This window comes from Zootermopsis nevadensis, unplaced genomic scaffold (genome assembly GCF_977971745.1).
Source record: "Zootermopsis nevadensis isolate Lab colony 2312 unplaced genomic scaffold, Znev_1.0 Znev_ptg000061l, whole genome shotgun sequence".
Lineage (NCBI taxonomy): Eukaryota > Metazoa > Arthropoda > Insecta > Blattodea > Termopsidae > Zootermopsis > Zootermopsis nevadensis.
In genome coordinates, this window is record NW_028259192.1 from 2,927,619 (window position 1) to 2,952,750 (window position 25,132).

A 25,132-nucleotide genomic window follows, 5' to 3' on the forward strand; every position below is an offset into this window, starting at 1 on the left:
CAAAACAGCAAAGATCACGAATGAAATCAACATGTGCAACCACTAGTGGCAGAGATTATAAAAAGAAAGACACCGCAGAATTAAATTATGGAGGCAAGTTTTATTTCATCAACATCGATACACTGGCACGATACACGCACATAAAACTCTTCCGTAATTATTTCTGCAGACAAAATTTGTTTCGTATATGTGCGTTGCTTAAACATATCACTAAAATGTTAAAGATTCGAAATATTTTGTTATACAAACTCTAAACATCTAACCCATTTTAATTAATGCAGAAACAAAACAAAATAAACAATCACATTGTTAATCAATATATCACACACTCCAGTCCTAACCAATAATATACACATTACACATCCTACACATTTATGTAAATGTCGATAATGAAGAATGCTAAACAGAAACACTGCACCGCCATAGGTCACGACTTATTATTGCAATGTTTTTGGAAAGCAACAAAGAAATTGCTCAGAGGGGCATCGAGGAATAGATATTTGAAGTACTGGACAGTTCGAAATTTTCTCACATCGACAACTTGATTTATAACTCCGACGATAAAATCCAGGTGAGAGTTGGTCTACTGCAGGGGAAATACTGCGACCTCTACCCTCGTTTGCGGGTATCTGACGTGAAAATCTCCGGTTTTCGTATCCAGTAGACAACAAAACCTCAATAATCACGAGAGCGAACGCCAAAATAAATTTCACACTGGAATTAAACAGAAAACGCAAATTAAAACACGACATAACTCATTACTGCACTTTAAAAAAGGTCCAGCACTTCTTACCTTTCCATGTTGAATGATACGGTGCCGGGTGACGCTTGTTTGAGGGTCTTCTCATGTTGAATGCCACCAAGGTCACCTTGTCAAACAGCAGGTGGTTTTTAACTTTTAACGGGCAATTTTATTCACTACTGACAAAAATGCTGAGTCACTGCCTCAGGCATAAATTACAGTAGCGGAAGGCTGACAGACAAGATACGTGACGTGAATCCCGAAAACTTGCCGATTTTGATAGTCCATTATCAAAATATATCAGAATCCAAAAATAGATGTATCAAACACGAGAAAATCACTTTCTCATCTGGAGCCATACATATGTGCTCCTTTGCCACTTACTTGCCTTATGATAGGGTCATTCCTCAATTGGTATGCTGTGACAACAGCAGAAATGTGCAGTGTGAGTTACCAATACATTTTTTTATTTTGCTATAAAAAACACTATTTTACGTTTCTGCATAAGTCATTTTATGGTGGTGATGGAAACAAAATCAAGTCTAGTGACACTTTTTGCCACGTTATGAATCAAATATTTTGTATACCTAAACTAACTAACTAACTAGATGGCTTACCGAACCCGAAGGTTCATCACCGAATTAACCAAAGCCCTCCACCGGACCCTGTCCTGGGCCAACAAAATCCAGTTTCCTTCAACTCCTATCTCCCATAGATCCCGCCTGAGATTATCCTCCCATCTACGTCTAGGTCTCCCCAGCGGTCTCTTCCCTTCAGGTTTCCCAACCAGTACCCGGTGCACACCTCTTGTCCCATCCATGCGCGCTACATGTCCCGCCCATCTCACTCTTCTCGACTTAATCACCCTCACAATACTGGGGGAGCAGTACAGATTTTTAAGCTCGTCATTGTGCAGTTTTCTCCACGCCCCATCGTCTTCCCTCTTAGGCCCAAATATCCTCCTCAACACCCGATTCTCAAACACCTGCAATCTGTGTTCCTCCCTCTGAGTGAGAGACCATGTTTCGCACCCATACAAAACAACAGGCAAGATTACTGTTTTGTATACTTTAATTTTCAGGTTCTTAGAAATCAGACGGGAAGACAAAATATTTTGGACTGAGAAGTAGCAAGCATTTCCGGAATTTAGTCTCCTCCTAACTTCCTCACAAGTATCATTTTGATTTGTTATTGTTGTTCCCAAATATTTGAACTTTGTAACCCTTTCAAAGGATTTATTAGCCACCCTAAGATAATTTTGCCCGCCTGTCTTCTGATGACGAGATACTAACATGTACTTAGTTTTTTCTGAATTTACTTCCAGCCCCACTTGTCTACCAGCCTCTAGTAAAACTTCTGCGTTCCTCTTTATTGTATTTATATCGTCCCCCAATAAATTAACATCATCAGCATATGCCAATAGCTGATGTGTCCCATTCAATTGCAAACCCTCCTGCCTACCTTGGACCTTCCTGATGGCGTATTCTAGCGCAAAGTTAAAGAGCAAGGGAGACAAAGCATCTCCTTGTTTTAGACCGTTCTTGATGAGGAATGTCTCAGATACATATTTACCTACTCGAATTTTGCTACAGGTTTCATTTAAGCACATTTTTATTAGACCCACTAGCTTCTTTGGTATACCAAATTCAATAAGAATATTATATAGCACTTCTCTCTTCACAGAGTCATAGGCTTTTTTGAAATCTATAAATAACTGATGTACGGTCCCACCGAACTCCCATTTTTTCTCTAGTATCTGACCTATACCTATTTATGTGAAACAGGTATCCTTCAATGAAATGTAAACCACAAAGACACTATTCTGCACCATATATCTATCAAAAATCATGTGGACTGAACTGTCATCTGACCAGTGCAATTCTTGTATTTGTGATACCATTATGCTAAAACTAAGCCTCGTCACTGAATGCCACACAATTCATATGCTGTGGCTGTCCTTGAAACCATATTCAAACCTGTACACATTTGGTATGATCCCCTGGTACAAGTTGTTGCACTTTTTGGATGTGGAAAGGTATAAACATCATCATGCAAAGTCTTGTATGCTTATGATTCTGGCATACCAGCCTTCACAAAAATTCATAAACTTTTTATGTGTCCTATGCTGAACAACAGTGTATCACCTTCCTTGTCACACTTGAGCTGCTCACATTCTGTGGGGCATGAAATCAATCTCTCAAAATTCTGTATACACTGCAAACTCATTCTGACTGAATAATTTGGTTATTTGGGAAGTGCTGGTAATATTTCACTACAGTAGCCACATCATTCCCATTACAAAATCTGTACAGGAAATGAATAGTCACAAGCATCAGCCATGGAAGTTCTGGGTTGTGCCACCTAAGAAGCTACGTACAGCAGGAGTCCTCCACGCAGAGATTTCAGTGACATCAGCATGCTGCTAGGGGAAGCTTATGAGATTCTAAATTCTGTTACCAGGACCTGAAACTCCTGGTATATTCTAGTACCATGGAAAAAGTCTGAGAAACGGTTACTGGATCTACATAAGGCAGTTTGCAGTAGCTTTGAGGCAGATGTGAACCAGTAAATGACAGCAGTGAGGTGATTATTGCAGTGTACTACATGCAAATTCAGGCAGTGCATACAAACAAAAACTGTATACACTGTGAAAAGACACTTAGTGCGAAACACGTTTCGACTTGAAGAGGTCATCATCAATGGCAAACAAATTAATTCATATTAAATCATACAATTCATAAACCTGTAATTAAGTGACAAATTTCCTGAAATTTCTCACTTTATTTACTTTACAGGCACCGGCATTTCTGTTTTGCATCATATTTTTAACAAATGTGTTACAATATGATCATATTAAATTAATAAAGCATGACTTCAATCACCAAGTTGTTCAGAACTTTGATGTAATCTCAAAAAAAAAAAGATTCAAATTTTGGTTCTAGACACTAATTTCAAAACTGAATTACAGTTTACACTGATACCCTTTTAACCCTACAACAATAAATAATTCTAAGATGTGAAACTTCATAAGCATAATAACTGAAAACCAAATACAAAAACATGAAATTATTTAATAGCATGATATACCAAACAATATGGAACATGTAATTAATAACTGACTACAGATGATGTATGACAAAATTATGAAATGCAACCTTCAATATAAATACATATCTTGCATTTATACTGCAAATAAAACTCCATAATATATCTCAGTTCAGTAAACCCTTTCACTACTATCACACAAAAATGTTATATGCAGAAGTATAAACAAAATAAAATTCAAGTTTGTAGTTATTCATGTGGAACCGATAAGTATATGAATTAAATCTACTAAAACAATAGAATACTTTATTTCAATACAATTAAAGTTGTACCTTTCTATGCAAACACTTTTACATTAATTTTCAATCATTTAATATCTCAAATATCAGTGTTCAAATTGAAACATTATGGGCAAATGTAATAGTCATTACATAGTCCCTTCAAACCAGAGTAATTCCAGAAAATAAAGATATTATGAACAAGATGGCCATGTGCCAGACTGTTCCAATTTGAGCCTGATAAGGTACTTAAACAAATAATGATACCACTGCCAAAGTCATAGTCCTCTTCTCAACACTACACAATTGTCAGTTGCAGGTCAGACAGTGAAATGTACATATATTGGATGCAAAATGCCGAGTTGTTTTGATGCACTGATATTTGGCCATCAATGCAGCAAAGCAACCAAAAAAATAAATACAAATCTTGAAATGTTGGAACAAATGGGGCCACAGACCACGGCACATACGAAACTGTATTCACCACTCACTGTGAACGTGCTGCCTGGCGTCGCAACAGTACATATATTTTCTCCTTGATCCAGTCCTTGTTGTATGGGGCATAAGAATTAGTGCTCTTCTGGTACCTGCGTAACAAACATAAAACCACAGAAACTACTATGCATAAGAATATATTAAAAAATAACTGACAAATAGTATCAGATCTATCAGAACTGTATTCTATATGTCCTACATTGCCAGCCACTTCAATATTCTCAGAAAAACAGCTTTTCAGAAACTGTGTCAGACAGATGGACATTATTATTAAAATGTCCTTATAGAAAAAATAATTTTAAGAAACAAAATGGCTTCAGATGGAATCTAATGAAGCACTAGGATTGCAAATAACCCAAGACTGATTCCAGTCCTTAGGTTTACGCAGCTGGGATTGCTATAATTTTTGACTTTCAGCGATAACCTGAATCAAATGTTGCAGTAAACATTGTGGTTGTCATCATCAGGGCGAATATCTCAGGGGAAAGGACGTGACTGAACAAACAGAGGAATTGAGTGCTGTAGAATAGGCAGCAATAGTCTGACAACAGACACAAACAACTGAATTACAGGGTTTTAAAGAATTTGTTTTTTCCTAGGACAACAATAACACATTACTAAGAAACTACTTTTTGTTTGCTTCAGTGACAAAGACAATTTAAGAACACTTGCTTGAAACTGCAGTTGCCACCAACAGAACTACAGCAATATGAAGGATCATGTACCTTAAATAGGAGAAGAGTGGTCAACCTTGGTGGCGATTACAATAAATAGGGGACAAATGGCAGAATGTTGTGACCCATTGCTTGTTCCTTAATCTGAAGTGTGTGTTGATCACACACAGGGAACTTCTGAAATGTTCTGACGACGACGGCTCTTCATAACAAAATACAAGGAAACTGATGTGTGCAGTGTAAATAGCAGGTTAGGTAATTTGCAATGTTTTTCCATTGGAGTATACCTTACGACTCTATTTAACAGCGCAAAAAATGGTTTCCACAATACTCTCAACAGAATTACATTGACTTCCTTTTTGAGATTTCATGATACACACTGTACTACTGGACTTGTACATTGATATGGCTTATTCCGAGAGTGATGTCATACTTCAGATTTAAATTGGTGCATTTTAATGTACTGTTCAGTGTTTTATACAAGATTTCAGGCTTTCACAGAAGTACTGTGCTTATATGTGGTGAGCGGCGATAGCTCAGTCAGTATAGTGACTGGCTACGTGCTGAACGACTGGGGTTTGATCCCCGACGGGGACAGAGGATTTTTCCTCTGGCCTCTGTGTCCAGACCAGCTCTGGAGCCCACCCAGCTGGGGTGTGATGCTGACCACTCAAACCCATCTAATGCCGACATCAAGAATGGTAGGAGCTATACCTCCTCTACCCCCAAGTGACCTACATGGCATATAGCGGGACTGCTCTATCATTTTTTTATATGGATGCTGTTTCAGATTGTCTGTGGTCACAACATAGGAATAAACTGAAATTGCTAATTTATTCTGCAAAATTATATTAAATATTTCAGTAATATATCATCAAATAAGATGCGGGAAAATTATAAATTAAGAGACATATTCATGGTCAAATTACTGCCAAGGCAGTTGCCTGGAATGACAGGAAAACCTACTAAGATATCTCTGAAATTCAAGGAACATACCTCCCAAATGTGACAGATTAATTACTACTGTGCCAACCTGCTTGGTCAAGTGAAATAGTATCATACGAGAGCTACCCATGGAAATAAAATTTACAAAAACTGTCTTCACATCATTCAAGCTCACTGTTAACACAAACACATGACTAAATAGGTTCTAAGTCCCCGACAACTTTATGTACTAATTGAAGTAAAAATGAACATACACAAGACAGGAAAGGTCTGCAAGCTGGTCAACAAAGTCAAACAGCTGGCTGATATCATAGGTGATCGATGGTGTGTTTGGGTTCTGTCGTTTCAAATGTTCTTCGTAAATCTTGCACACACCTGTAAAGAAAAATATCATAAAAGCAGAGTAATTTCATACAAAATCACTAATAGGCTGTAGCTACTTCATTTTTTCATTCTGGTGATTCTTTCCATGTCCTAGTTCAACATTAATGAACTCTTTATACAAAACAGGTGAGTTGTTCCTTTTACCATTAATGAGTCAGAGGTCACTGGTAAATATAAAGATTTCCATTAATATAACTTTATTTCTACAAGTACTACTGACACGCAACAAGTACCGACAAATCAGATAAGCACTGGCTGTCCAACAAAATAACTGATGGAACTTATGGTGCGAAGTTCAAGGTCACTGACTTATCATAATTTGGATACATTTATATACTAGCAGGGTGATGAACTGCAGGTACATTTTTGTTCAATACTCACTTTATTCCTACAATATCTGCACAAAGTTCAAGTTATTTTATGTGCCTGTTTCATTTAAAAAGAAAAACTGTCCCAGAGTCATTAATCACCTACAAGAACTGGTGTGAGAGCATGACAAATGACTATGAAATATGTGCAATGCCAGAACAAGTGAGTGAGACATGTATGAATGAATTAATATGATTATTTACTGCTATAAGTTCTCCGCCAGTATAACCCCACTCACAAAAAAGCTTCATCATGGAAAAATTATACAATGTTACAACATGAACATATGAGCCGGGATAGCTGTCAGTATAGTGACTAGCTACAGGCTGGACGACCGGGGTTCGATCCCCGACGGGGACAGAGAATTTTTCCTCTAGCCTCTGCGTCCAGACCGGCTCTGGGGCCCACCCAGCCTCCTCTAAAATGGGTACCGGGGTCCTTTCCCGGGGGTAAAGCCGGCCGGGACGTGATGCTGACCACTCACCCCCATCTAGTGCGTCAAGGAAGAGAGGAGCTACACCTTCACTCACCCCAAACGCCTACATGGCGTATAGTGGGACAAACTTTACTTTACTTTACAACATGAACATAGGATGCCAGGCAAACTAAACGTTTTGTGGGACCTCTCACTTCAACCTGCTGTAATATTTTCATTTGTAACAGAATCAGTGATATAGTTTCATTACTGCATTTTGCACTTATATATTAATATAACAATATCTTTATAATTTAAATGCCATTTCATTTCATTAAATAAAAAATTTTCCTCTGTATTTCACATTCTTCTTCACCACACAGGTAAAAATATACTTTGCTATAAATTTACATTCTATGCATCCTGTATATGCTGCTTATGAAATGTAGCTAAAGGTTCTTATGTCATGTTTTCAAAAACATATCTCAGTCCATCTTTTAGTTTATGAGAAAATACATTATATGTTAGTTTGTCTTGTACATGTGCTGATTTTGAGTTGCGGCTGGGACCTAGCCACATAATGCAATTTGTTTTGTGCCTTCTTTTCAACTATCTGATGTAATACACTATTTGATACTTAATAGGACTATTAAACAAAATTTCCAACAGCACTGTTTGCAGTTTTGTAAGTTGTCTTGTGGTATGTAGGATTTGAGGTTTTCACAGCGGTGAGTATGAAGATTTCCATCTTCTGGGTTGTTGAGCTGTGTAGTCTGGTCGATGTTAACCAACGTTTCAGAGGTCATACTGCCTCCGTCATCGCCCTGATGACGGAGGCAGTATGACCTCTGAAACGTTGGTTAACATCGACCAGACTACACAGTGCAACAACCCAGAAGACGGAAATCTTCTTGTCTTGTGGTGTTTTGCAAATTTTATACCGTTATAGTTCACCGGACACATAAGAACATGGAGTTTGGGCATTACGTAAAACAGATAAAATGATAAATAATTTCCACTTAAGATATCATTTAACTTTGAAAAATTCCTAATAATACCAGACATCACTGTGCAGCTTATTTAATGGCAATTAAAAACACTGTACTTGACAAGTATAGCACAGTTATTCTAAATTTGCCCATTTTCATATGTACCATAGAGTACAATTATGGGCCATTTTACATACTATAAACAAAATATAATGTACATTAACAATGCACAAAATCATCTTGTAACCTCTCATAATATCTTACATATCTGTAATAGCATGTTTTGAGTGACATGTTCTACACATAAACAGTTCTGGATTTATATTACAGATATAATATTATTTAATAATTAAGTTTACCTGTGTCATATCTTTAAATACTTACTGATACACAGAAGGAATGGGAAACAAATATGCAAGAAAGCAATAAAGGTATGAAAGTAATAAATGATAACAGGAGAGAAATTAAGATACAAAATAAATTATATCTGCTAAATTTTAACAGGCTTTTGTCCTACTTATATGCAAAGAGGGATTTTCATATAACACACCTCTTACTTTCCAGTAACTGCTGTGACATGTCAGAAAAAAACTACAAAAAAAAAGAAGCTAGTGTTACCTAATGTAGGCTTATTAATAAATGTTTATTCAGGTTTTCAAGTAGTTCTGTTAGTCTTTTAATGTATAAAAGTAAACCGACTTATCTAACCTTAAATGTTTTATCATTCATTACAAAAAAAATATAAGATTGTTTATTTATAACTTCTGCCAATGACTGACTTCAGATACAAATACCTAAGTAGTTGATACGTCTTTATTAATCTACATTCGGGGATGGTTACTTCCAATTTTATAATCTCAAAATGTTTACTTACATTTTACTTACAACATACACAAACAGATATTAAGCTTAGCCCTCCACGATTACTCACCTTCCATACATTCATTTACAGACTCGTAGTCTGAAAATGTTCTTGTCTCTGGTTTCGATCCCGGCTGAATAAGAAGTATAGTGTGTGACTGAAACAAAATGATAATAGGGCACATTACATTTTTACAGGACAAAACATATTACACGAGCTAGATAGCAAGCAACTTGAAAGTTGAAAGCTTGGCGGCCAAGGAACAAAATACAGTAACCGCAATGTTATGCAAATACAACTTCGTCCATTACCATTTTTAAACACTGTAACTTTGAAATTCAAACGACTGAACCACAGTAACCTCACAGGTTACACATTAATCGCTCAAAAATGTCTTTTTAGCAAACAGAACTTCCAGCGCAAATCCCCCAAAATTAGTAAATAGCACATCCGTATCCGGACCGACGCGAAATCTATCACAGATAATTAATTCATAGATATCCACGTTACTAGTCAAAGAAATAATTTCTGTGATCCTTTTTGCGGACGACATTATTATTCATATCCAGAAAATGGCTGTTTCAAAATTTGCATTAATAATGTCTTTGTTAGCTTGAACACATAGATTCACGCTAATTAACTTGCATTAAATTTTGACAAAACAAATTTTATGAAATGTTTTGCAACCAACAACAATTGTGTTAATTTAGGTATAAGATATGAGGACAAAGTAACTGAAAAAGCAGAAACAATTAAATTTCTTGGCACACATATTGAGAATAACTTAAATTTAAATAAAACATATTTAATACTGTATTCTATGAAAAGAACTATGCATCAACAAAGACCACAAATATGAATGCCCCCCTTTTTGGACGCGAAAAGATTTCAACAGGCTTTTTTTTTCAAGCCATATATTGTGCATCAGGTCATACTTTGCGTTTGCCCAGTGTATGTTAGGTATTGCTTGCTTCACTTCCACAGCCTACCTACAGATTCCTAATCGCAAATTCTTTTTATGGCGTTGTAAATAGCTCGCAGTAGTTAATATTTTAGTTTCACGATCGGGAAATTTTCTTTTACAAGTACATCCTCAGTGCGCGGTAATGTGGTTCTCGAGATTCTTTGAGATCGCTTCAAGTGTGTCTCTGTTGCATTCTGTGTTTCTCTGAGAAGTGTTGTCACATAATTTGCCGGCCATAAGTTACAACCGGCACTTCACTGTGTATCTGAGGTCAAACGACGGGTCTGGCCATTCTCTACTAATTACGGCACCCGTCACACAGGATTAGTTTGAACGAACGCGACATGGCCCACTCTGTAACGACAACGGTATATTTCAGCTAAAAGCAAAGGAATTTCAATTTCATGAATGTGGCTGGCTCGTATGTGGATTCGTAAACGAAACACCTGTGCTCGTACCATATTCCGAGTTTATACCATGGCAATGTTGACGTAGGAATAGTAGACGACAGTTTCGTTGTCGTTGAAAGTGTTAGCTGTATTTTTCTTATATCATGGAAGGGACGCTTGTTTTGATTCTTTTAGTATTGGTGATGTTAGTGGGAAGTTATTTGGCTGGGGCTATACCGTTGGTTATGCCCATGTCAGAGGTAAAATAATAGGACAATGCCTTTAGTTTTTTGTGTATGGTCGAGACATTTTCTTGGTACGTGTTACTTCGGCATCTAATGGATTTTAATGTTCTCTAGGAAAAGCTGCAGTTAATTTCTGTTCTTGGAGCTGGTTTACTAGTGGGAACTGCTTTAGCTGTTATCATTCCGGAAGGGGTTCGATCATTGAATACCGCAGTCACTGTTCAGAGTAAGAATGTGTTTATAATAACGCTGATATGTTGAGATAAATTAAACATTGTTTTGAGGTCATAAAGTGTGTGGCATGTGAGATGTAATATTTACTACCTGTTGCAGCAATTCCTTCCACAAAGAAAGATGGTGTCATAATTGAACATCATGAGGATACGTCTTCCACAGACGTTCACTCACTTATAGGAATATCCTTGGTTCTTGGATTTGTATTTATGTTATTGGTTGACCAGTGCTCTGTTTCCAGAAGTAGAGGTAAGTTAAGACAAGTAAATACATGAGTATATTGAGAAATCAATGAGTTTGATTTTGAGAGCATCTGCTGACTCTGGGACCACTAATTTCATATTCTTCATACCAGTTGCATTGTAACATTTAATACTCGTACTACTGATATGAGAGGTTATAGGTTCAAATCTTGTACTGGTGACGAATTAACATACTGGTTGTATGTGATTTTACCGAATTCTTCCAGACAAATTCTGTTTCCATGAAGGTATCAAAAAAAAGTGGGGGTCATGAATGCTTCTTGCTTGTAATTCCTTATTGATAATCCTCTTGTAATTCATTGTTACGGAACTTATATCTAATTCATGCTTCATTTAATCACCCTAATAATATTCTGTAAAAAGTGAAAATTATGAAACTTGTCATTGTCATGATTTGGAAAATTTTGTGTTTATGTCTTAATATGCCTCATAGTTGCCTGTGGAACAAAATTAACAAACAGTGAAAACTGTTAGATTAGGTATTGAAACAACAATATAGCATGATATTCATTTACTGAACTGTCATGTTTACATGAAGGCATATAGAGATCCCAGATTTGCATTTATGTTCTATGGAAGTTTGTTGTCAGTTTCAGTTTTAGTATATCCATGAATAGAAGTAGGCCTTAAATTTATTGTGATATTGTAATTTCAGATGCCGAAGGCAGCCCAAAGTCGGCAGAAAGGAACATAACAGCTACAGTTGGCCTTGTGGTCCATGCTGCAGGTGGGGATAAAAATACGTTTTGTCTATATTGCACTAAGTATGCTATTGTGAAAGCCTATTAACTATAAAATATTTCCAAAACTGGGAAGTTGTACAAATGAATAAGATATTTTCTTTGCTTCACATCTATAACTCAAAACAATTTTTTTCTTATGAATGATATTGACAAGGCTTGTTTATTTAAGATAGAGGGTCTCACAGTGGTGAGTATCTGAAAGACAACCATTTTCAAGGTTTGTTTAAATGTGTATTTGTGTATATTCATTTGTCTTATCAAGCATTCTGTTCGTGTAGTGACTTTATCATTTACACTTTATGTTGTTTCACTTTTATGGTGTTGAACTTGGTCTTGATCTTTCGAACACAATCAGCGCGAAAGGAAGCATAGCTCTTAGATTATGAAAGCCAATGCTTATACATCATATATCTGCATGCAATAAGAGATGTTTAGACGTCGCCAAAGTCATATCTATCGAGTTGGACTTGCTTTATTCTCTATCGAACGACAGCAAGCAGAAAGGCACCACTTATTACACATCTCAGTAGCGACAGTGGTACAGTGAGTGAAAAATATTTCACACGGTCAGTATTCAAACAAAAGGAACTGTCATCCTTTCAGAACATATTTTCACCATATTTAGCAAAATTTCTTTAGTTTTATGCAAGTTATAAAAGAAAATTGCATGTTCATAACAGTAGTTGAATTTATACAACTTAGTGGTATTTAAATAGACCAGCAGAGTGCCTAGTGGTATTTAAAAGGGACCACAAAGGGTTAATGTAACATTACTACTTCTCTGGATTTAAATAAGTAATCCTGGTATATGCTGCATAATGCTGTTGGGTGCTTTGTTTTTATTGAGAATGGCTGTTTGTATCAAGTGTAAGAATGTAAAAATAATGTCTACCCCTGTTCTTACGAGATGAAAGAAAGGAATATGAAATAAGTTTCTATACTTTTTTCATAGCAAATTAAATGTGTCATACGTGTATCTACCTGCCCATATGCATGGAACTATTGCACCCTGCACAAATATAATGTTATGATCTTTCTTATTTGGTTTTTATGGTGACATTCAAGCCCATAATTATAATTTAATATCTAAATACGTTTTAAGAACTATGTGTTATAAATTTCTTTAATTTCTTGAGCAAATTTTGAGAAAATGGCTGCCAGACTTGCTGAATGATGCCAATGCGTGAAATGCTTTTTATTTTCAGCATATGTATGCATTTTGTAACATGATCTTTGGTTATTCACATTTATTCAGATACTTGTTTCAAATAACTGACATTGGATCAGTGGCATTAACTTAAAAAAAGTTGCCCCCCCCCCCCAATTTATTTTGAAATGTAACTGAAGTCAATTTTCAGAAAGATTAGTTCCTGCTCTATCATTCACAAAACTCTGTAGTCAGGTCTGATGCATTAATTATCAAAATGAGTTTGGAAGTATAAAAAAGAAAAGGTAACAGTTTGAAAACATAGTGATAAAAAAAACACAGATTGAGATCATCTCTTCTCCTGTGTACAGCTGATGGAGTTGCGCTCGGAGCGGCAGCAACTACAGATCAAGCTGGAGTTGAGATGATTGTGTTCATTGCCATCATGCTCCACAAGGTACTACATAGAACAGCTACACATGAATCTGTATATACAATCACTGTGTATGCATGTTACATCATCTGCTGTCATATATCTCGTATGGTGACTAATTTGTATTTGGTTTGTTGTGTATTATTACCATCTAGGCTTTTAACTTGGATGTATCTGGTCCAATGTCATATACCACCAGTTTTAGTGATTGGGCCTGTCTGTGGTTCACCTGACATTCACTACATGACTGATATCATACATAGACTGGCACAGTCCTAAAATGGATTTGTTGTGTATTTTCCTTACTATCATGTATTTCTTTAATATAAACATCCTTGTATGTATTATTATTTATAATTAACAGTATTAGAACAGTGTACCTGTACCTAAGGTTAATAATAATCAGAAGTAAAATATTGATAAAAATTAAAAGCACAGATGTTAAAAGCAACTAATGTCGATATTTTGTCTTCTTTCCCACTTTGGTACTGTTTATACTCTCTAAACTACATCTGGGAATCTCATTTAAATAGTTTACACTTTTATTAGAATTATGAGTATTACAGTCACGTAAAACACTGCAGAGGTTGGAAAATGTAATCTTTGGAAACTGTTTGCATTATTAACTCTTAGAAGCTTGTCTAAATAATATTTAAGAATTCAGTCTGTACCGCAAAGAGAAGAAAAAAAAGTCCATTACAAAGATTAATTGGTTAACACTGTTTAAAGAAATAATTGCTGCATACTCTGAGAATTATATGGAACTCATAAACAGGTTAGAATGCAGTTAATGATTATTAATGTAGGCAGTACATACAATTACCACTGGGTTTTGAAGGGTTAATGTATTCATTCATGTACATCCTGCATATTATGTGTGTTAATATGTTTGGGATGAGATGTAACAGTTCTAGTAGTATTAAACATAAGTAGTAATAGATAAAAGTAAGATATTGTAAATGTGTCATATTGTGATTCATAAGTATTAAAAATATATTAAAATTTTTTGCCGTCAATCACAAATATAATAATGCTAAAAGAATGTTAAAACAAACCACCTTTCACCCACTAGCACCGCAGTCGGTAACCAGCCACGCTCCAATACAGTCCAGTACATCTCCGTTCTCTTATATACGATTACGATATTACTTCTTGGGTAAGTTCACATGATTTATTTTTACTATTATTTTGTTTTCTATATTCTATTTTCAATTGTCATTGATAAAATTGAAACTTTACTTCACAGTCCTACACAAAATATTGACGTCACTACAAAATACGAAATACAAACCTAATAGTGACCTGTGATAATACAACGAACAAAGAAACAATATAAATGGACAAGAACATCATCAGAAAATGAAGACTATAAATCATAAAAAACAATAAAAATCAGTAATTAAGTGATAAGTTTAAATTACATAACACCCGTTGATGGCTAAATTATAGCCGAAACTAGTCGTGTAAGTTCCTATTGTAATCGAGTACTCGATGGGGAACGTTAAATGATGTTTTAATCTTTTAACATTATTATATTTGTGATTGACGGCAAAAATTTTTAATATATTTTTAATAGATAAAAGTAAGTTTGTGTAGATTGTTACATAATAGCAAGGGAAGTACACAGTGGATCCATTTTAGGATTGTCCAGTCTAAGCATGTATTATGTAGTAAATGTATATCTTATGAATACAGGCCAGATGATGACTAGTCAAAACATACATTAAACAAGTGAATGTAATTTTGTTGATGGAAATATATTGTTATAAAGTTTCATGCAACAGGATGCTGAAATCAAGTCAGTAAGAGCATTGCAGGCAATGAATTGGATTAGCACTCCATATTTCCCTCCAGAAATTATTTCTGTAACTTTTTGTTCAGACGTTATACTTGTTTGAAATTCACCATTATGCTTAATAATTTGGAGAATTAAAATCCCTTAACTACACTGGACTGAGAAGTTTATGATACACATGAAATACGGATAACAAGAAACACATATTTTGGACACAAGACTTAGTATGATTTCAAACTTTTGGAAGAGGTACAGTATTGTATTAAACTCCTTGAACACTGAAGAGAACATACTAATCTAGCGTCTTTATGTTTTAGGCTCCAGCAGCCTTTGGATTAGTCACATTCTTACTTCATGAGGGCTTGGATCGAAACCGTATTAGGAGACACCTGTTAGTGTTTTCACTATCAGCTCCACTCCTTGCACTTCTTACTTTTTTTGGCATAGGACAGGTAAGATGAGATTAGACAACTCAAGCATGAATTAAGCTTATGCATTATGGATTAACCAACTTGAAGTTTCGTGTTGCTTTGACTCATGCTTTGCTTGATCTGTGTAATAAGCAGTCTTTCACTCACTCATTATTTTGGAGCCAAAAACTCCACATGTGAGATAAACATTTGAACATGGAGTGTTTAAAATTCATGTGAAAATTGTTTTTGTAAGAACAGTAAGGAGAAACGACTGACATAAATTCTAGACCATTAGAATTCCACATTGAGAAGCTGTTCATAGAATTATAAATTAATTAAGACAAAAAGGATTATTACTGGAGAAAAGAATCTTATTGAAACATTGACTGTTCATTGAAGATAAAGTAAGTCGGTACTAGGCCCCACTTAATGGTACCTGCACCTTGTTGTGGTGGTGGGGCTTGAGTACCTCAGTGATCCCAAGAGCTATGCTGGCAGTAGTATAGCTACTGGTAGGGCCTCCCTAGCCAGATTGGTCGAGGGGGAGAGGTCAGACTAAGACAGGTACCCTGGTCCTCCAGGTTGGGGGTTGGTCGCAAGGCTAACAACCTTGCACCGTAAAAAGGAAGATGTTTCAGAACGTCAATCAAAGCCTTGGACAGATGGACCTAACAGAGGACTGAATGGAAGAGGAGAATTGAGGACGCCATGGACTAAATAATTACCGGAGAGCCATATAAGAAGAATAACTAGGCTTGAATGTTCTTGGAAATGCCTCATACATATTTCTGTAAAGTACTCACATTTCATGCCTTCTCACTGAAATAGTCGTGTGCTTGGATTAGATAACAGCATTTGCTTTCCGTATGTAATTCTCAATGCTGGTCAGGTGTAATAACTGAAGATGTCCACTGCCAGTCTGTCATTCCATTCACATCATAACTTCAGTACAGGACTTTGTTCAGTGTTGGTAACACTGTAGGAAGCATCATTATTTTCCTCTGAGTCACTGTGTTTCCCTCGCTCCATATTTATTGCCTGTCTTCTCATTTTTCAAATAGGTCTTTGGGACTCAATCCATATGACAGGTCATTTGTTCCTAGATTAGTTTGAGGCACTGTGTGTCGATGTTCTACTCTATGTACGTTCCTTTGATTTGAAATGAAAATAAAGACAATTATTGACGGACAGGAGTCAATTTACATAGGTAATTTCCTTCAAGATGTAGTTTGTGAAAGGACGCTTTTGTATGTTGATGATACTGAATATTCTGCAACAAGCAATATTATGTGTCATGTTCATTTGATTTCAGGAAGGCAAAGAAACACTTTCATCTGTAAATGCAACTGGAATTGCAATGTTATTTAGTGCAGGTACCTTCTTATATGTAGCAACGGTACATGTGCTACCAGAGCTAACATCCAAGAATGGTCACTCACATGGAAGTTCCATCCTTGAAACATCTGAGAGAAAAGGACTACGCATAATTGAGCTCACATTCCTAATTATTGGTGCACTGTTGCCACTGTTTCTGACATTGGGGCATCAGCACTAACAGTTTGCAGACATATTTTGAACAGAGGTGCAAATTATGGTGAGAAGACTTTGGTACAACAAATTAGTCAAGATGCCATGATCCAGAACTCCATGTGTTTAAATTGCAAGGGTTTCTTATAGGCAGTGCTTAAAGTGGGAGAAGGAAAACAGTAGGATGGTTTATAAGCTTTTTTAACTCTTTCACTATTTACAAGATATGCTATCATGGTGCTAATCATCATACAACCTTAGCAGTTGTATTTTGTGTTGACAGTGAAAAAATTGAGGTAATTAAGAGTGGTTGGATGGTTTGTGAAACTTTTGAATAAAAGATGGGGCCTGATTGGGTTATGAGTAATCTAACTTATCATTATATGTCCATTAAAAATTTACAGTCAATCACAATTATAATAATGTTAAAAGATTAAAACATCATTTAATGTTCCTCATCGTAGTATTCGATTACAGGAACCTACACAACTAGTTTCGGCTACAATTTAGCCATCAACGGGTGTTATGTAGTATAAACCTATCACTAATTACTGATTTTTATTGTTCTCTATGTTTCACAGTCTTCAATAAATAAAAATCAGTAATTAGTGATAGGTTTATACTACATAACACCCGTTGATGGCTAAATTGTAGCCGAAACTAGTCGTGTAGGTTCCTGTAATCGAATACTACGATGAGGAACATTAAATGATGTTTTAATCTTTTAACATTATTATAATTGTGATTGACGGTAAATTTTTAATGTATTTTTAATATTATGAATCACAATATGACGCATTTACAATATCTTATATATTATATGTCCACTTCATCAAATCACTTTTGATCCAGTTTACAGATCTTATGAAGTTTAATCTGAGCATCTTACCATTGGAAACTACCCTATCTTTTTTTTTTATCAAATCCTTCATTTTCTATTTATTTCCTGTTGACAGTAATACCAAAATGGTGGGCATGTAGAACCTATGAGGTGAAAGTGACTGGCAACATTTAATATAGGATTTTGAATTTTGGGTGGTACCTGCGGATCAAATAATATGCATCTTTTGTAGAGTGTAATACAGAATTCTAGCTACATGAAACTGATACTTAATTTTTAACTCTGTGGTGATAAATAATGAGTAGGCATGAGATTTTTTGTATGGCAATAAATGGACCCGCAAATTTTTGTATGAACTTTGAAGTTATTTGTGACAAAGTTTAACATAATTGGAATGTGTTAGTAAAAAGTATGCTCAGAAATGATTCATTGTATAATTATTAATAATTAATATTATGCCTTTAATTATTATAAGATTATGAAGATGATGTGGATTGAAATGTGTGAAGAGAAGGTGTCAAAACTTCTTCCCAGAACTACTTATATAAGACTAGGCCAGCATATTCGTCACTATTAATTTAGCTGTTCTGAATTTCTATTAACCTTTTCCTTGTGGAAAGCGCATCATTGCATTGGTCATGGTACTGAATGAAAAAAACTGTTTACAGGTTTTAGAATACTTTCTTTTGAACTTATTTGTGACATTGGGCCACAGTCTATTATTTCTAAGAGTGTAGAAGGAATTAAAAGATGGGGAGAGATTGTTTTACACAGTCCTAGGCAACTATAAAAATACTGCAGTGGTTTTAGCCGGTGAATCTGCAGTGAGATGGTGACATCCTTCCTAATTCAATCCCACTTCAAGCACTGCTGATATGTGGTGGAGAAGGCTCAAACTGTTATTTGTGTATCAATACATGGCTTCTTATTAAAATGATGTAATTTTAAGACAACAGGTTTTGACTAGAATGTTCAGGGATATAAAGTAATATTGTTATTTGATTCACCACACAATTATGCAGTAATATTATTTACTCATTTTTCAGAATATGACCATTTGTTTCTATAATTAACAGTGTTGTTTTAACGTTCTGTATTTCTAGAATATTTAACGCAATATACAGGATGAATGTTCTGTGTCTTCAAATTTGTTATGTTAAACAGTCCAACCTATTGAAGTCTCTTGTGCTAGTCCTCTTTTAAGTACTTGATATAGAAATATAGAGCCGCTGCAATGTATGCTGTGCATTAGCAGACTAGTTGTTGGTATGATTGTAATGGAGTACAGTCACATTCAGATATGAAGATATGGAGTAAGAAATAGGATGAAGGAAAAAGAAACAGAGCAATGAAGGAAGAAGCCTACTGTAGTATGAAATCAAGACTAATGTTTTAGGTAAGAATATTATGGTTGTTATGCAGGGCTGCATAACATAAAAAAATTCAAAGGCATTGAACATTCACTCAGTATAGTGTGTTGTCACCACTGTGTTACTGTTTAAAAACCCTAAGAATTATTAAATACTCAGCTCACTTTTGTGGGCTGAAACGTTTACTCTACTTCCTCTTAAACCAAAAATTATGCACAGAAGTACACTAAATGTTGTGCCAAATTTTTTGATTGGCAGAAAGGAGGCATAGAGGAGGGCCAGTAAACTGGATGCTGATCTCAAGAGTATTTTATTAATACCAGTAATGTGAAAGGTAAACATTTTCATATATTTTTTGTGAAAATTAATTTTGTAAATTGCACCTCAAAATTTATATTGAAGAAACTGAACATGGAGATTACTACTCCTTTATGTGTGCATAGTTCACTAAAATCAACTACATTTTGGTACAATTTTTCAATTTAACGATGATTAATCATAAGAAAATAGCCAGCTCAGTCATGTATATATATGTCATTCAAATCCGTTTCTTCAGGACTTGTTAAAATAGCATCATTTAATTTTTTCATTGGTGTTATAAAAGGTCGTCTTCATTGAGGTTGCTCTGTGGAAATTGTCATACAAAACACCATGACTATTCATAGATGTAGCCATTTTACCATCTTAGATCATACCCCAATTGCTGTACATGTGCCTGTGTTTCAAGAATACATTCTGGTTGCTTTCACTGAAGGTTAATATGAGTATTGGTTGTTTAACTCTTCTTATTTTACTCTCTGAGAATTTCACTTCATTTTGCAACTATTTAATTCATTATAAACAATAGGGTTTAGTGTTGGCAGTATCCGTGCACAAATCATGTGCCGTGACTTGCAGCAAAGGCATTAAGCTTGTGATTGGTTCAAAATCCAGAACCTGTACATATTCTTACTTGATTTGCATTTGTGCCATGGAACCAAAGCTGTAATGAATCTGTATATATAAAAACACCTATTTCATAGCTTGGGATCTGCTGAATTGGATTACACTTTGCTTTTATAAAACACAGTTTAACTACTTTCACATTTTGAGAATATACATACATATTTTAAGGGTGCCAGTACATATATTTACATGAAATATTAACAGAATAATTAAGTTTTGTAATATTAAAGTTAAATACTATAAATATTTTGAATTCCTGAAAATTGTTATGCATATGAAAAATTATTCTGATAAGTTCTAGAATTTTCTGTTTTCAAGGTATATTTATACCATTTCATCTCACCAGATTTGTATTTCTTTCAGTGCAGTTAAAACATACTGATATCAGGAGCCAGTAATTAGTCCTTTCCCTCATGCTTCCTCACAAGGCGGACATCACTTGCAAACTGTGAAAATTATGTCAGAATGAGTGACAAATGAAATTATGTATTAGCATTTATATAATATTAATTTTTGTTACAAATGGGACCTGTTTCGTGTGAAGATTGTGGTATACAATCCTATCATTCAGGAAATACTACTTTAAATGTGGCAGAAAATAAGGATTGAATGTGTATTAAAGTACTCAAAACAACCCAGATTTTATTAATGGGTACCTAACATCACAAACTTCTTATGTACGGTTTTAGAAAAGCATAAAATTAAAAATGTTTCTGACTCACATTCCTGGGTCTGACACTGAATGTGCAGGGTGGTCCTCTAACGCACCATCCGGGGTGTGACATAAACATATGATTTAAGATATTCTGTACCTGTTCGATACAAACACTGTGCAATTATGAATTGTATGCGTAATAAATGTCAAACCATTTTTATTTGATTGGTTGTAGTAATGTAGTGAGAAAGAAATTAATCTGTTACATGGACAATTGGTATGTACAATATCATAATTTAAGCATGTTTGGGAAATGCACTTATAAATAAGATAACAGCTGGATACTGTACAACATTCACATTTTGTGGCTTGTGTGTGTTTTTACATATGTGGGGCTAGGGTAAATGCATGTAACAGACACTTAATTTGATGTGTTCCTTAGTAGTGGTTGTATACTTTATATTAGGTCTGTTCATGTATGGGTTATGTTTGTTGTATGAAAACATCACATGTTTTGACCTTTAGGTCATCATCAGATGGATTATTCATACAGAAAAGCCACTACTGAATTAGTATATGTGTGTAAATGACTTTAGACCATACTGAAATTGATCTATTTCAGGTAGGTCTTACAGGTTGTGTTATTTTATTATGATAAATAAAAATGCACATATAAATATGTGGAGTCTGTTAATATTTCACATAAAATTAACATATTGAAGTACTAAGAAGTAGGTCAAAATTTCATCACGCATAGTTAGCTTGTTATACAGTGTCCTAAAAACATGTCTACACACATTCCATAAATGAAATAAAGACATTTTAATAAACTAAACCATTACATATGTTAGCATTGGCACTTAGTAAATAGCAACTCTAGTGTGGGTGTTTAAAATGACCATTAGCTTCTTGACACAGTTGACAACAGTGAACAACTGACTGACAAGCAGCCACTAAAGCTGCACAAGACCATTCAGCCAGCAGTCTTGAAGTGTTGCTGGCTTTGTGCTATACACTGAGTCTTTCAAGTAACTCCACAAGAAAATGTCAGGTGGGGTTAAATCTGGCGATCATGAGAGGTACTCAGGAGATCCTCTGTGTCCTATCCATTAGTCTGAATGATGGGAAAAGATATTGCAGGGCCATCTGTTAAGGGTAGACCATACTAGGTTCCCCTCGGAAACACAGAATGATAACGAGGATAATCTTCTTTTGTAGCTTCATGGTCCTTTTAGTTTAATCTTGGCCTCCCTCTTGATAGCCATCCGCTCATTCCTATCGTGTGCTTTTATTGTCCATCTTTTTATACCAAGGGCTTTTATGTTCCAAATTCAAATCAAGGTCTTATTTCATTTCTATGGTCATTTCCTTTGAGCAGTCTGGCTTAATTCCTCGGGTTTCTGAACAGTAGTTTTTTTATGAGGTGGGGTTGTTAACCCTGCACTCAACCCCCAACCTGGAGGACCAGGCCTCCATATTTATATACCCCCAGGCACTGGGTACCCATTTTAGTTGCCTCTTACAGCAGGCTATGGTGGGACTATTCTAATTCTCTGTCACCACAGGGAGATAACAAGGATATTTCATACATTGTTTTGGGATGTTCTGTATATGTGTGTTTAGGTATTATAGTGTACTGCCTTCCTTGACCATTCTTCAAAATTTTTCTGACAGGTTTTTGAACCTTTTCTGTTATTTGGTAGGATTATGACTCAGACCGGGAATCGGCCCATTGCAAGGCATCTATCTACACAAGACAACAAAACACAGAAAGACACATACACATATCTACAGCTACATTGGTATTTGAACTCACCATCCCACTGTTTGAGTAACTTGGTCACTGTGATTAGCCATTATATAGTCCATATATGTTGTGGCTTTTCTATGTCCGCCTGATGACCTAAGGGTTGAAACGTGCAGTTTTTAGATAATACATTCACATATCAGGTTTGTTGATGGTCTTTCATCTCGTTAAAATGAAAAATACATCAACATGCACAAAATAAAGGATTATGTTTGGTTGGTCATCCACTAGAGTAGGGTGAAGTGATTGGGTCATGTTCTCTTGGTATTGAATCTAGGGCTGTATTTTAATGTGTGTTCATCATTACATTTCAGACTCAAAGATTGGAACCAGTCTTGCAGTAGAAGACAGTAAAAGAGAAAAATGCAGCAATGGTAGGTGATGAATGAAACCACAATGTCCCAAACCTGCTTTAGATGATGAATTATTAAGTTATATATTGTTAACATCAACTCTTCGAAGTTAATAGTTTTTACTCCATTCAAGAACTGAACCTACAGCCTCTCACTGGCTAGAATAGGTGCTTTATCATTGATTCTGATGAGTAGGTTTTTTCCCTTCATCAGTTCTTGCATGTGAGCAGAAATGGATCTGTACAAATAAACACTGAGAAAGGAGTCAGTCAGATGTGAGGTTCTCATGGCAGTGGGAATGTTTGTGATATTTCAGGTCTTCTCAGATGTGACCACTATGTCTTGTAAGTTGTGACCAGAATTTTGGGGGAATTATAAGACCATGCAGCATAAAGCAGAAGACTGATCGACAGAAGTAAGCAAACTTATACCTATATAACCATATCAGAAATGTAAATTAATGATTTGAACAGAATGTTTGGAGCCTTACAATAAAAGACATAAATGTCAGCCTTTGTACAACTATGTTGCTTCTTTTTCATGTAAGGATTCATGCATTTTGACTGAAACGCATCAGAACCTAGGAAACAAAATTCTTTTAAGTTTCCCAGTCTGGAGTCTACCCCGAGGTGATAAATGGGCAAGGATGTATGTGTTGCTATATTTTATGAGTTGAAACATAACTATGGGCAGATATCAGGTATCAGATGTACTTTTTAGAATTGGGTAGTAACTGCATATATATTAATTAGTTTATCAGTTTCATTTCATGGGAAACAAACCCTATCATTCAAGATGTTGATAATATGTAGCTGTAAAAATGCCCATTGTAATGTATTTATTGAAATGTGTGGTTGTGTGGTATGATGCGATAAATTGTCAACTGTTTTATATGTAAATACATGGGAACACTTTAAATTTTGGCTGTTATTTTTGTGGCATTATGTATAATTTTATAACACTAAAATAAAGAGGTTAATGGATGTGTAGTTTCTTGACTTTTCAAATTAACTGTTATTTAAAAATATCTTCATTTCTCCATAAAAAGAAAATGTAAGTAAAGTGAGAATAACTTTCTAAATAAAAACAGTCTAATTCAACACAGTTCAGAGTCCAGTTCAACATGTATAAAGGTGTTTCATTATGTAAAACATACCCTGATCCATAACAATTATAGGGAGATCCAACAGTCAGATGGAGAAAATTACAAAAGAATGAAGTTGAAACAGGCATGACCTATACCAAGTGGCTGGAAGATGCTGAGGAGAGAGGCCAGTGTACAGAGGGGTACATTCTATACATGGTCCATGAAGAAAAAAACGTGTCTAGATGAGGTATTAAGACTGGGTTTCAATAATAATGTGCTTGCTATTATACAGGTTATGACATTACATTAAACCAAAAGTTATTGCACTTCAGCTGTTTCCATATGTACAGCTGGTATGCAATCATTGTGGTATTATGTTCTACTTGTATCTATTAAAAATGTAGGTTTATGTGATCGCCATTGTGTATCCCACAGTTTTCAAAATTAGTGAATGTTATGCCACTGGAGGCAACCTCAACTGTTATTTTCTATACAGTCAGTAAGAACATGGACACAATCTTGTGGGTCAGAAGGAAAATAGTTCCACTTAATATAGGGCACTAAAGTGTATGATATCTGAAAAATATGAAACATTATAAGGTAATGTTTTTTATAATGTAAAATATCAAGACCACATCAAAGTTTTCATTTAGCTTCTGATAAACAGCAGTAATTAAGGAACCTTTCATTGGAGCTGTGAATATTGAAGACTGTATGAAGATA

At 35.3% G+C, this 25,132-nt stretch overlaps 2 protein-coding genes across 9 annotated transcripts; one reads left to right on the plus strand and one right to left on the minus strand.

The window, feature by feature from the left end:
• Window positions 1-80: 80 nt before the first annotated feature.
• Window positions 81-9,680, minus strand: e(r) (enhancer of rudimentary). Its single transcript, XM_022085466.2, has 6 exons — window positions 9,510-9,680; window positions 9,268-9,355; window positions 6,434-6,554; window positions 2,510-4,652; window positions 794-1,329; window positions 81-714 (listed from the first exon to the last, which is right to left on the minus strand). Exons 1-4 carry the CDS (start codon window positions 9,510-9,512, stop codon window positions 4,553-4,555), a joined length of 312 nt encoding a protein of 103 aa, XP_021941158.1. The 5' UTR covers window positions 9,513-9,680; the 3' UTR covers window positions 81-714; window positions 794-1,329; window positions 2,510-4,552.
• A 541-nt stretch (window positions 9,681-10,221) lies between these two features.
• On the plus strand, window positions 10,222-24,311 carry Zip102B (Zinc/iron regulated transporter-related protein 102B). 8 transcript variants are annotated; one of them, XR_002546867.2, is made up of 9 exons: window positions 10,222-10,811; window positions 10,911-11,022; window positions 11,130-11,279; window positions 11,949-12,020; window positions 13,555-13,640; window positions 15,729-15,863; window positions 17,137-17,418; window positions 19,821-19,896; window positions 23,284-24,311. XR_002546867.2 is itself a non-coding variant. In XM_087341021.1 (8 exons), the coding sequence occupies exons 1-7, from the start codon at window positions 10,716-10,718 to the stop codon at window positions 17,377-17,379; spliced, it is 894 nt and encodes a 297-aa protein (XP_087197147.1). In that variant the 5' UTR covers window positions 10,222-10,715; the 3' UTR covers window positions 17,380-17,418; window positions 19,821-24,311. The 8 variants fall into 8 exon arrangements, 3 of the variants coding, with proteins under 3 accessions (XP_087197147.1, XP_021941157.1, XP_087197146.1); XR_015532742.1 differs by lacking the exon at window positions 19,821-19,896 and having other exon boundaries at window positions 23,284-23,343; window positions 23,639-24,311; XR_015532741.1 differs by having other exon boundaries at window positions 10,223-10,811; window positions 17,137-19,896; window positions 23,284-23,343; window positions 23,639-24,311.
• The last annotated feature ends 821 nt before the right edge of the window (window positions 24,312-25,132 follow it).